Source organism: Drosophila subpulchrella, chromosome 2L (assembly GCF_014743375.2).
Source record: "Drosophila subpulchrella strain 33 F10 #4 breed RU33 chromosome 2L, RU_Dsub_v1.1 Primary Assembly, whole genome shotgun sequence".
Taxonomy (NCBI): domain Eukaryota; kingdom Metazoa; phylum Arthropoda; class Insecta; order Diptera; family Drosophilidae; genus Drosophila; species Drosophila subpulchrella.
Genome location: NC_050610.1, coordinates 17904473 through 17917154, shown reverse-complemented (window position 1 = coordinate 17917154; position 12682 = coordinate 17904473). Strand labels below are relative to the sequence as shown.

At 36.9% G+C, this 12682-nt stretch overlaps 1 protein-coding gene across 1 annotated transcript; it reads right to left on the bottom strand.

The window, feature by feature from the left end:
• Positions 1 to 5785: 5785 nt before the first annotated feature.
• LOC119546905 (phenoloxidase-activating factor 2-like) lies at positions 5786 to 6998 on the bottom strand. The gene is made up of 3 exons (XM_037853531.1): positions 6821 to 6998; positions 6725 to 6757; positions 5786 to 6660 (listed from the first exon to the last, which is right to left on the bottom strand). Exons 1-3 carry the CDS (start codon positions 6986 to 6988, stop codon positions 5821 to 5823), a joined length of 1041 nt encoding a protein of 346 aa, XP_037709459.1. The 5' UTR covers positions 6989 to 6998; the 3' UTR covers positions 5786 to 5820.
• Between the last annotated feature and the right edge of the window lie 5684 nt (positions 6999 to 12682).

Here is a 12682-nt window from a genome sequence, read left to right as displayed (position 1 = left end):
TGTATTTTAATATTATTACAGTAGACAGGTGAGCGGCCAAAAGGTAGCGAACGCAATTGATTGAAAGCCAAACAGATTAATTAGTTTCGGATATTGTCATAACCACAACAAAAACAGAAGCTAATTTCTATAATTAACTTCCGCAAATTAAAAATATTTTTGTTTTCTTATTTTTAAAGCTATATTGTTTTACAATTACTGTGGCAAATGTTTTTTTTTGCCAAACTATAAAAAAACACGTTTGATTACAAAAAGTATTTAGCAATTCGAGCATTTTTGGTATGCATTTAACTGTTTTTAATTATTGATATTTAAGAGGTGATTTTTAATCAATCTTCTTTGTTTTTGAGTGAAACACAATAGCTCAGAATCGATTAGCAAGAAAAACCTAAACTAATTACAACTAAAAAAGTATACGAATTGTATATGAAAGCATTGTGTGAGCATAATTAAAATGAATTTTTATACCCGTTACTCGTAGAGTAAAAGGGTATACTAGATTCGTCGGAAAGTATGTAACAGGCAGAAGGATGCGTTTCCGACCCCATAAAGTATATATATTCTTGATCAGGATCACTAGCCGAGTCGATCTAGCCATGTCCGTCTGTCCGTCTGTCCGTCTGTCCGTCTGTCCGGATGAACGCTGAGATCTTGGAACCTATGAGAGCTACGCTATTGAGATTTGGCGTGCAGATTCCTGAGCTTCTTACGCAGCGCAAGTTTGTTTCAGTAGAGTGCCACGCCCACTTTTACGCCCACAAACCGCCCAAAACTGTGGCTCCTACAGTTTTGATGCTAGAATAAAAATTTTAACTGAAATGTATTGTTCTCATCAATACCTATCAATTGACCCAAAAAAAAGTTTGCCACGCCCACTTTTACGCCCACAAGCCGCCCCCAAACTTAAAAAAATCGTAAATATGAACGTGGATATCTCGGAAACTATAAAAGATAGAGAATCGGGATCTCAGACTTAGATTCCGTAGCTTTGTACGCAGCGCAATTTTGTCACGCGAATATGCCACGCCCACTATAACGCCTACAAACCGCCCAAGCCTGTGGCGCCCACAATTTTCATGCTAGATACAAATTTTTAACTGAAATGAATTGGTCTCGTCAATACCTATCGATTGATACAAAAAAAATTTGCCACGCCTACCCTAACGCCCACAACGCTTAAATCTGTCTTCCGCCGGTAGGTGGCGCATTTAAATCTCGCTTTGCTGCTTGCATATCTCCATTTCCCTTTGGTCCCTTAAGCTGAGTAACGGGTATCTGATAGTCGAGGTACTCGACTATAGCGTTCTCCCTTGTTTTTTATAAATTCAGGGTTCAATTGGTCAAGCAGATAAGATGGCAATCGAGACTAATTAAATGGAAATAGGAAACTACATTTTATTCAAGTTTCCAATTGACGAAGAGAAAGTTGATGTAGCCAGAATATCAATTTATAACTTTGATTAAAAAAGAACGCGAATGAAAATAGTAGTAGTTGTATACCAATTAAATAAAATATATAGGAAGAAGTAAATAGTAATTAGTAGGAGTAGTTGCATTTAGTATATTGGATATATTTCATGTCAAGTTCAAGACGGAATTTTTAAAGTATTAGTGAAAAGTAGTAGTAGTTGTATTCAATAATATTAAATAAATACGAAGATGATTTAAATAAAATAAATCATTATCGTGTTTATTTTATATAATTGAAATACTAGTATAACTTTAAAATGTCCGTCTTGAACTTGACGTCAAATATATTAAAGTAAATTATTTCAAGCATTTGCGTTCTAAAAAAAGATTTTTAAATTCAAATAAACCACAACTTATTCAGCAGACCCCTTGATTTTTACTTCCAGTACTTATCTGCTCCACTTAAAGTTCTGTGATGGTCTGAAAATGCATTGAAATCTCTAGCACCCCATAAGCAATAATCATCAGCCACTAGCACTAGTTTGCTGTGGTTTTATTGCTCTTATACTTGTACTACGGAATGGGGAAACCTGCTGCCGAGGGTTCGACTTTCCATTTCAGTCAGACATATGTACGAAGCACCACGACCCCCCCCCCTTTCTAGGGGGTCTCTTTACTGCCCCGTTTATGGGTTCGCCCCCCCTTTTTGTGCAGACAGCCAACGATGTGCATTCAAATCCTTTGTTGTCACATTTGGCACGCGTCTTGGCCACGGATCATCAGGTGCACAAATGTATTCCGTCGCCAGTTGCCAATTGTTGTTCAGCCAGCTTGTTGTTGGCCATGATTGGTTTTTATTGTTGCCACGAACACCTTTTGCAACGGGACAGAGACATTGAGACAGGGTCTCCGATAAAGGGGGGCCGAAAAGGGGATTCCCGGGACCAGGGTCCCGTCGACATGCAAGCTGCTTTGCATAAGAACCGGTTCCCCTCGTGGATTTAACGTTTTTCTCTCTTATTTTCGTTGCGTTTTAAATTGATTGGAGGATTTAATTTCAGTGGCAGCTGCCGTCGCTACCGAAGCTGAACAAATGTCGGGTGTTGAACACCTTTTCTTATTTCTTTTTTTTCGGATATGGTCAAGCCTCTGCACTAAATTACCGTAAAAAAGTGCTCCCTCTTCTGACGGCTTCAGTTTTTTATGCATTTTTTTACGTGTGATAATTTTGCACATGTTGTGTAATACGAAATGATGGATGAAAATGCTGGCCTAAGTGTGTGGTATATCAGTTTACTTAGGATTATATTAATAACAGCTTGTTGACACAGTTTTTGATGAAGAAATAACAAAAATATTACATTTATTAAAGTTATTAACACTTTAATAGACCTAAAATAAAACTGATATATCTAATTTTAAAATTCGGACAGTTTTTAACATTTGGAATATTTATTAAGAGATTTTTCTATTTAATAGGTTGATTTACAAAAAAAAGTGTTAAAAGAAATGTTGCAAAAATGTATATAACGAATTACTTCGGATTATTGTAATGACAGCTTCTTGACACAGTGATTAGTAAAGAAATAAAAAAAATTAAAGGTATTCAAGTTGTTAAAATAAAACTTATAAGTCCTTAAAACTAGATTATTAGATACGGACAGTTTTAAGCATTTAAAATTATTTAAGCGAGTAATAAAATGAATAGGTATTTAATTTGTCTAGTTATACAAAATGTAGCGTATAGAGCCGTAAAAACGAAAGTTGAAAAATGTTTAAAAACGAAACAATGCCTGCTAATTCAGTTGAACCACTCTTTATACACTTACACTTAACCCCCAGTGAAAACACAATGAGAAAAGCCGAGAAAAAATTACGGTTCAATTTGTGCATTTTATTGTCATGAATCATTTGGATTATTATGAATAACTTTTGAGTGGCAGTTGCAACTTTTTGCGTGCAGAAATTAATTAAGTCTGCAGTGCCATGGCAACCAGGGGCAGAGTGTGTGAGAGGGGTGGTGGCGGGGGAGGGAGACAGGGATATAACACACCCTGTCGGCACGTCATAAGCCCCCTCTCTTTCTGCACCTCTGACCCTCTCGCTTGCACCCCCCATTCTATTCCTTATGCACCCACACAATTTGCAGTTAGTCTGCCTTCGGTTTTTTAGCTCTGTTCCATTGTGCTATGGGCCCTGCTTAAATATGAATTGTGTTGCAGTTCTCGAGGTATCTGCTGTATTGGGTATATTGGTTGTGCTTAAATAATTATATATTAGTTGTGGTAAAAAAAAATCAATTCGTTTTTTATACATTTCTACCACTATCCCAAAAATACCTAATTAGCAGTTATTTTTCTTTCTTATTAGTATTATTTTTGTTTAAGTCTCTATTTAAAAACTTTTTACTGAAAATGAATATTTAGAATGATTTTTTTGTATATGGTTAAAACTTTTTATAATGTCTTAGCCTCATATATATAAAGATTTATTTATAATTTTTAATGATTAAATAATTTAGTGTTTTGTGTTAGTAATGGAAAAAAAAATTTTTTCTTTTATCCTAAATATCTTTTCATTCATTATTTAAAAAAAAATATAATTAAACTTTTTGAAAAATATTATAACTAACACTTTTCGTACGACAGTCTTTCAATAGGGTAAACAATACAATGAACAAACAGGTAAAAAGTGAATAATTTACTACTTGACCTTCAATTAGCTTCAATTACTAAAGATGTATTTTTACATTTATAACTACCTGATAATTTTTTAAGGGATATTATGAGTTCGAATCTTAACCTACTTGTGCTGTTTATGCTGGGGCATATTTTTCACTTTCATCGAGGGCCGGCTGCCAGAGGGTCCAACCAGGAGCCAGGGGGAGGAAAATTCAGACAGACGCGTGACCAGGACGAGGAATCAAGCCAAGCCGAAAGTCAGGCTGGCCCACACAGCACACATGGCCAGGTCGGCACAAATATGGTTTTTATGCCGGGTCATAAATGTCAATTCCCAATGCATGTTTGCCACTATTTAGATTCCTGCCTAACCATTCCTCACCGCGTTCCTTTTTCATACTTTTATAGTTTTATGGTCAGTCCCAGGTTTTTGAACTTTACAATTGCTGAGTCATTTGGTCTGTCGCGTGCCTCTGGCCCTGGAAAACCGGAGGCGGAGGCGGTTACAAATGTGGGCGTGTCTGTGGTTAGTCAGCCCATGTGATGTGTGTGTGTCCTTGAGCAGGGGTGGAGAAAGTAGCAGTGGGTGGGAGAGAACGGGAAGTGGGCGAGCGCACACAAACGAGGAAAGGAAAAGTGTTTGTCTGGCTGCAAGGAATCGGTTCGAGTCCAAAGTTGATGATAATGAGAACAAAAGAGCTTTTGTTGGGGTTTTCTGGGGTTGGTTTTGGCTTTTCGAAATAATTGAATAATTGCTGCACCAAGAAAATTGAGGAAAAAGTGTTTTGTTACTCATGGCGAATTGATTGCAAGTTGGTTTTTTGATATGTGCTGCACCCAAAATGAAAATGACATGAGGGTGAATAATAAACGTGTTAATTTATATAAAGGCTATAATTATAACAGTTTATTTGGAGTTTTAAGAAGGAGTTACGTCTTTTTTAGTTATTGTAAGTTATATTTATAATATTAAATTTATTTTATGCCAAACAAGTTTCTACAGCCAAAAGGAAGTCAGTTATTCACCTGGGAAACCCTTGTTATTTTTATTATTTTGATTGAGTCCAACGCGTCGCAGCGTCAGAAATTAAGTGGAAATGAAGTGAGCACTTGAATTTCAATTGGAGTGGCCTTTGCCAAAACAGAATTCAAGCCGAAGGCCCAACAACAAAACCAAAGCTCTGGACCAGTAACCAACCCCCAAGAGCATAAAGTACGATTCCTGGCCGAATTTCGAGCTATAAATAAGAACCACAGCAACAAGACGAACAAAAAGAATACATTATTCCCCACATTATTCCACTTTTTGCGGTTGCTGGAGAAAGGGTTCTTGTTGCTGGCCCCTGAAATTGTTTGATTAATGATTATTTAAGTGAATTACCATTAAGAGCTCCGTTTCTCAGCTTCTCTCCGGGTAATTTGGCCTGGAGTGTAATTGTATAATTGTTGACGAATGTTTTAGCATTGTTTCTTGCCTCTTCTTTTGCCTGCTCTCCGGCTTATTAATATTAATAAAGTTGATTAAAAGGCTTACACAGAAAACTAAACAAAGACACTTAATGGCTCAAATACACTTAAGTGTTTGTAAACGGTTTGCTAGGGGAACTTGTATAAATCACTCGGCTTTGTTTAAAATCTCAGTGCAAAAATTAAAAAAGCTGTATTTCAGGAAACAAACTTCCAAAATATTTTTGTTTTTTTTTATTAAAATATGTTTTCTATTATAATTCTAATTGACAAAGCCTAGGACCTGCTCTGCAATCCAAGTTCTAAACATACCCACATCCGTGTAGGTTGTCTGGCCACTCTTTACGCTCCAGTTAACAATGCCAATTTGCTCGTAGACATGCGAATTTTCACCTCCGACGGGACAGAACAAGGCAGATCCTCCATCTCCTGAGCAGACATGTCCAATCCCACTTCCGGTGCAAATAAAACTCTCGGGGAGTTGATAATTGAAGCCGAAGGTTGTGTTTCTTAGTTGCTCTTGACATGTGTTTTTGTTCAGCACGGGTAGATCAACTTTCTTCAGAATCGCCGAATTGTCTAGATCCTCAAACTTTCTTTTACCCCAACCGGCTACAATGCAGCGACGTCCATCGTATGATTTTAGTGGAGTAGTCAAACATATAGTTCTGATATGTTTCTTCAACTCGTATGGTTCGTATAGGAATAGCAGGGCCAAGTTGTTGGCACCACTAGGGAAATGAAATTTTTCGTGGATCGTAATTCTCTTCACTTCACGCTCCTCAAAAGCAAAGTCCTCTTCCTCAGAGTCCAAGTCCCATTCACCAGCCCTGACCATAATGTCTTCGGCGGTCTTATATACTAAACGGTGAGCTGTTGTGAGGACAACATGTGGTGCTATCAAGGATCCACCAGAAAAGTACTCATTGTTGCTGAATAGAGCCACCACCCAGGGATATTGACCGGGCCTTGACTGGTCTTCAGTCACCTCTTGCCTGAAATCCAAGCCGTTTGCATTGCTCAGTCCGCATAATTGTTGATCTCTAGAAATTAGTCGTTCTTTTGAGTGAGCGACTAGGACTTCGGAGATTTTTGTCGGTCTCTGTTGATAATTAGAAATTATTGATTATAAATCATTTCAAAAAGATTTAGACTGTTACACTTACTACTTGCTCTTCAGATTTGATCCAATTAAAACTCTGCAAAAAGTAAAATTTCGTTTATTATACATTATTATACATACATTATCTTTAAAAACTCACTCCGCGTAAAGTCTTACAGCAGATTTGCTTTGGTGGACAGTCATTTCCTCTAGCATTGGTTAAAGGTTTCTCTTCTAAACACTGTTCTTTCGAAACACAGTGTTTGCATGCGTTGCCCAAAAGAAAGCAGCCTAGAAGAACAATTCCGATTACCCAAAATCGTGTCATTTTTGCTCGAAACTCTTGAATTGACTGAGAAGCTCAGCTAAACAGCTGCCTTTTTCTGTACATCTCAGTCATAATAAGTTCAAAGGTTATCAGAAATCATAAAAAATATATATGTTCTCCAAGGGAAAAATCTGCTGTGGGCTTCAATGTTTTAAATAATTTCAAACTTAAATAAGTATTTAAAGTATATATTTATAATCAAGAAAAAAAACCAATGAGACGTAATTCCCAGGTTAACTTTGGAATTTAACAATTCGAATCAAATTTTAAATTGCCTCGTGAGTCAGGTACTTTGAACTATGTGTATAGTCACATATAGAATCAGCAGTGTGCTTTATTTTTGATAAGAATTTTGTTAATTAATTTAATCGCTTTGATTATGTTTAATAGCTCTGTCTTTAATTGCAATGTAATTAAACAAGCAAAGTTACAGCAATACTTGAATACATTTAAAACCCTGACTAATACAAATCGGCAAATAGAATTAACATGAAATATATTTAAATTTATCATGTAAAAACGTAGTTTTCAAGTACGATATATTTTTTATTATACTTACATAAATAAAATGACATTGGATTTTGTTGCATTTATTTAATTTTCAAGTAAAATATGAAACAAATGTTGCTATATTACAATGAATATTTTTATAAATATAAATAAAGCAAGTTTTAAAAACGGCCTCTTAAAAATTGTTTCCCTATCACCTGGCGGGGTTGCAACTAAGTTCCCCATACGGTCGGGTTCCCAGAACCCAAATTCCTTTGCCAGAACGGGCTAATGCTTGATAAATGCTTGACTGATGTCCAGTTTTAGTCTTGGGGCTTGGTCGGCTTCCAGATTGCTTACCCGAGCGCAATTTCCCATAAACAGGCGTCGCTAAAGCGATTTGCATCGGTTGCAAGTGGGGCTTCCCCAAGGAACTCCACGTTCCCAGGCCTCTGATGCAGCTACAACTGCCGCCCAAGTCGGGCGTAGCATGTGGCACAAAGTTGTCAGGGGAATGTGGCGAGATAAGCACAAATTAGTGGTAAATTAAGGCATCTGCATTGCTAACATCTCTGTGCACTGGAAACTACTCACCAGACATGCTTCACTAAGCCAAAAACACCTAAATCGCAGTAGTTTTCCTTGCATATGAGTATCATTTTTTTAAGCTTCTCTATAATTAATCTAAAGAGTGTGATTATTAATATGGTTAACAATTTTAAAAAATTCTTGATTGTATTTTTCTGATGACTTATGGTAATTTTTTTTAATGAAGAGAGTTGATCACTTTATATTATTTCTTGGCATTTTTTATTTGCTTTAATTTTTCCTATTCACAATGACTTTGAAAAATTGTATTATGCCAACAAAGGGATTTTAAGATTAGATTTCGATTTTGTTTTCAGTATACAGTCTCAACAAAACATGACAAACTCCGGAGAAGATCACAATGCCTCTCTGTGAAATGCCCAATCTGAATCCCAGTCCTCTGACCGCAGACCAAGTTTGATGGACGTGCACTCAACACTTTTCCCAGCTGACAGTTTCACTAATAACCCCCTTTTGCAGCCCTTAACACTTCCTTTAAGCCCCCCTTTACACCTATGGAACACCCTTGGCCGCCCCCCCCCTGAAGCCACTCCCAATGGCAATCCTATGTGGCTTATCAGTTTTCAATCACATTTTGACTCGAATTTTGGTACATTTTGTGTGTGTTTGCCTGGCCATAAATCAACAAGACGCCCGATAATCCTCAATTCACGGCTGCCACTTCACGTGGAGAGTTGAAAGCGGGAGAGACGAGATAGGCACCTTCCCCCAGAATAGATAAACATTGACAGCTTGACATGTGTTCAAATACCAAAGCCATCCCCTTCCAGGAAAGGAAAGGAAAAGTCCTGCCACGGATCGAAAACGTGTTTTAATTTTTATTGCTCTGCGGTTCAAGCCTGATCTATTTTTTTTTATTGCTGGGGAAAAGAGCAGCTGATGAGAAATGGTGAGCCAATGGGGGAAACTGCTGGGTATGTTGCTTCTTGACACGTGTCCTGGGGATCCCTTTCTTGGGCTTACCCTTGAAAAGTATCAATAATAACAACATTTACCTATACCTTGTAATTAATGGACATAATGTAAGCCTTGGAAATACTTAATTTTTGATTTTTATAATAAACTATCATAATAATCATCATAATAATCGAAAGAAATATTGATTTATTATTAATACTAAGATATTAATTAAAGCTAAGCTAATTTAAAATAAAATTAAATCAATGCTGAGGTCGCAAAGGCAATGGCCAACAAATTCACCAGGCAATTACCAAGCCATTAACCGGTGATGTAACCACTCATCGGCTCCGTTACTTCTGCTCAAAACACAAACACACATCAACTGCCATAGAGGTCCTTGGGCAAAAGACAGGACTCTCGCTCGAAGACCATAATAAAGCAATAAAAAATGTAGGGAACCAGAAGAAGAAGGACGAAAGAAAGGTAAACGCCGGTGAGGCCAACTAAAGAGCCGCAAATGCTGTCTGCCCCGCCCTCGTCCCACAGCCCCCTTTCTAATTTATCATCAAACCAGGCCAGGACAAAAGGATAAAGGACATGCGGCAGTGTAGTGACCATGGAACCAGCTGGCTTCCTGACCAAACCGACGGAACACAAAACACAGCGCTCAACTGAAACCTGCGGGTGTTTTTGGCTGCAGCTATATGAGCCAGGGTTTATGACTAAATTGAAACAGGTTGAGCCGAGATGAGACAGGTGAGAGGAGCCCACAAAGGTGCTAGGTCGTTCTTTTTTTGAAGAATAGAGGATGATAGGGAAATATTATTAAGAGGAAGATCAGTAGCAATGAACCATAAAGTAGTATATAATAATGATTAATGTTTAAAGTTAACGCTTAAAACTTTTACCTTTACTACTAAAATTGTATTAATAATATTACAACCTTTATATTTTTGTAATGTATTTATAAAAATATTTTTAAAACTACAGAAAATTATTATTTTACATATACACTGTCTTAAATTTTTATAATATTAAGAAAACTAAAAGGGCACAATGTAATTAAATCTATTGGCGGCATGTTTTAGTCAGAAAAATCATCTTAGGCGCCTCTTCTTTCTTCCCCGAAGAACTCTTCTTCGGGAAGACTTCCCCTATTTCATCTTGTCAATCACTTGGCTTCTTCACTTGAACCGATATCTGTTTACACAACACAATCGCACATATCCCAAGATCAAAGCAACCACTTGAACACTTAACCCAAGGCGAGCCCCGGATAAACCCGAATCCCAACTCCAACTAAGGACTCTCGGCTGCCCTGGGGCTTATCTCACTTACAAGTAATTGTAATATTATCCCTAATAAGCAAAAGATTGATAGCATTCCGGGGAAGGACCATAAAAAAGGGAGAGTGTCGTGGGGCCTGGGGAGTTATTAGGAGGGTCCGGGTAGCGAGTCTCATTCGACACCGGCTTGAAAGGACACAACGGACGGGATGGCCGGCTATCTGCTTACTCTTCTCATCATCACTTGAGTAAACAATGTCATAAAATCATCAATCAAACCAGGGCGCTCCTCCCTATATTTTCCCCATTCCAATCTCAGCCTTCTCGGGTTGTTTTCTTGGCCTTATAGCCCCTTTTTGTATTGGCTCTTTGTGCGGGCGGCCCTAAACTGTCTAAGCAAACAACAACAAACTGGACACGCGTCCGGATTGGGTTTTTGCCTGGGATTACCCATGCCCTTTACACATTTATATATATGCCTCCTTCTTTGTATGACTGTGCCTGTTAATACAATTAAGTGTTAAATTTGTTGCTGCCTCTTTCTTGGGTTATTTGTAAGACGGGCCAAATTGTTTTATGGGCGTGCCGCTATTTACATTATAAGTAGATATGGTCAGGAGATTTTCTTGCGGCAAGTCTCAATGGGGAAATTCGGGGGCATGATGACAATCGCCGTAGGTTCAGGGGCACAGGATGCAAAGGTGCTTCATAAAGTGGCTAAGTTTATGTACAGATGTGTGACCATGGTATTTTGGTCATAAGGTGTAAGGGTTTCGTGGTCTTTCATACTTGTTCAGTTATCAAAGAACGGAAATTGACCAAGGAAAAGTTTTTCTGGAAAACTTCTACTTATTAACTTACTTAATATAACATTTCGTTTAAAAACGTTTCAGTGTATCTTACAAACGAATAACTTAATCACAAACTTTTGATTTTTGATTTTATATATTTGATTTTATACATTTTATAAAATCCAATGCTGCTGATTGGATTATATTCTTTTAAAGAACTCAGTCAGTGTTATCGCTGCTTCTATTTTTTGGGTTGGTGTTTAGTTTGGGTTGGTAAACAAAAACATCTACCTAATAATGGAAAGATATTCCTAGCGGTACTTCTTTATCACCAAGAGGTCATAAAAAAAGGACAAATATTTTTGGTTGTTCATGTTCATGCATGAACGATTGAACCTTTGGCAAGTCAGGTAGTTGTTTTTATAAGAATTAGTTTGTATGAGTAGTTTGAAATGCTGTTAAACTACCTTGTAAATAATGCTATCAGTGTAAACACAATTTAAAGTGAAGACATTCAATAAATCGCAAAAAAATATTTATATATACATTAACTAGATCATGTTTAGAGTTTCAAAAAAGTTTCCTTCTTGAATTAAATAAAAATGTTTACTTAAGTTTTCATTTGTAGCTCTGTCAGCACAACCCACCAACTTCAATCGTATAATAAGTCGCTCATTATCCCTGACCTACGCCCACAGACACCTCTGACTGCCAGTTGACTCGACGGAAATCTCCTGAAGTTCCATCTATTTAGCTAGCTTATGAACCATCTATCATTTGCCAAGAAAGTTGGTTGGAAATATCCGGTCGCCCTTTAATCTTAAGGAACTTATAGCCCTAATTAAATTTATTCGGATGTTCTTTTACACAAACAATTAGTTAAATATTAGAAAGGTTTCAAAAAATGTGTAGAGTGATGATATAACTGGCACAGCAAATATGTTCAACTTTAAGACTGTTTCACTCTTTCTTTTATGCTAATATTTGACTTAGGCTTAATTTTATTATATATATACTACTCAAGTTTATGAATTATTTTAGAGTTTATATATAACACCAGTTTACAAAAAAAATCGACGAAAAACGCCATGAAGGCGACCTTGGTTTTCCGGTAAGGTACATCTCCCTGATTCAGAAAAGTTCATTTAAAATATTTTGTATGGTATCAATTTTTTTTAAAGTTCGGGAGCAGCGGCCGTTAAACATTTATTTTAAATTTTTAGTTTTGGGGAACGGTGCAAGTAGTTATGCGTAACGTAAGTTTCCTTGCTATTAGTGCTGGGCAAGCTAAAAAGTATGCGATTGCAGGTGCTCCCCAAGACTGAAAATTTAAAATAATGTTTAACGGCCGGTGCTCCCCAATACTGAACTTGGGTATATACGTTTAAGAATCTGTAAAAATTCGATTTACCGACGGACTGTCGTGATCAATGGCTCATATTCTTCGTTAAAGTTCAGTCATCAAGAAAAAAACATAAAACTAATTTCGGTTTTTAGGCGTGTATTTTTCAAGAAACTGCCTGAATATGTTTTTAAAATCGTAAAATCGTTTTAGTTGCTTAAACTAAAACACAAATGGTTACACTTTAAAAACTAAGTTTATAATACGAAAAGTAATA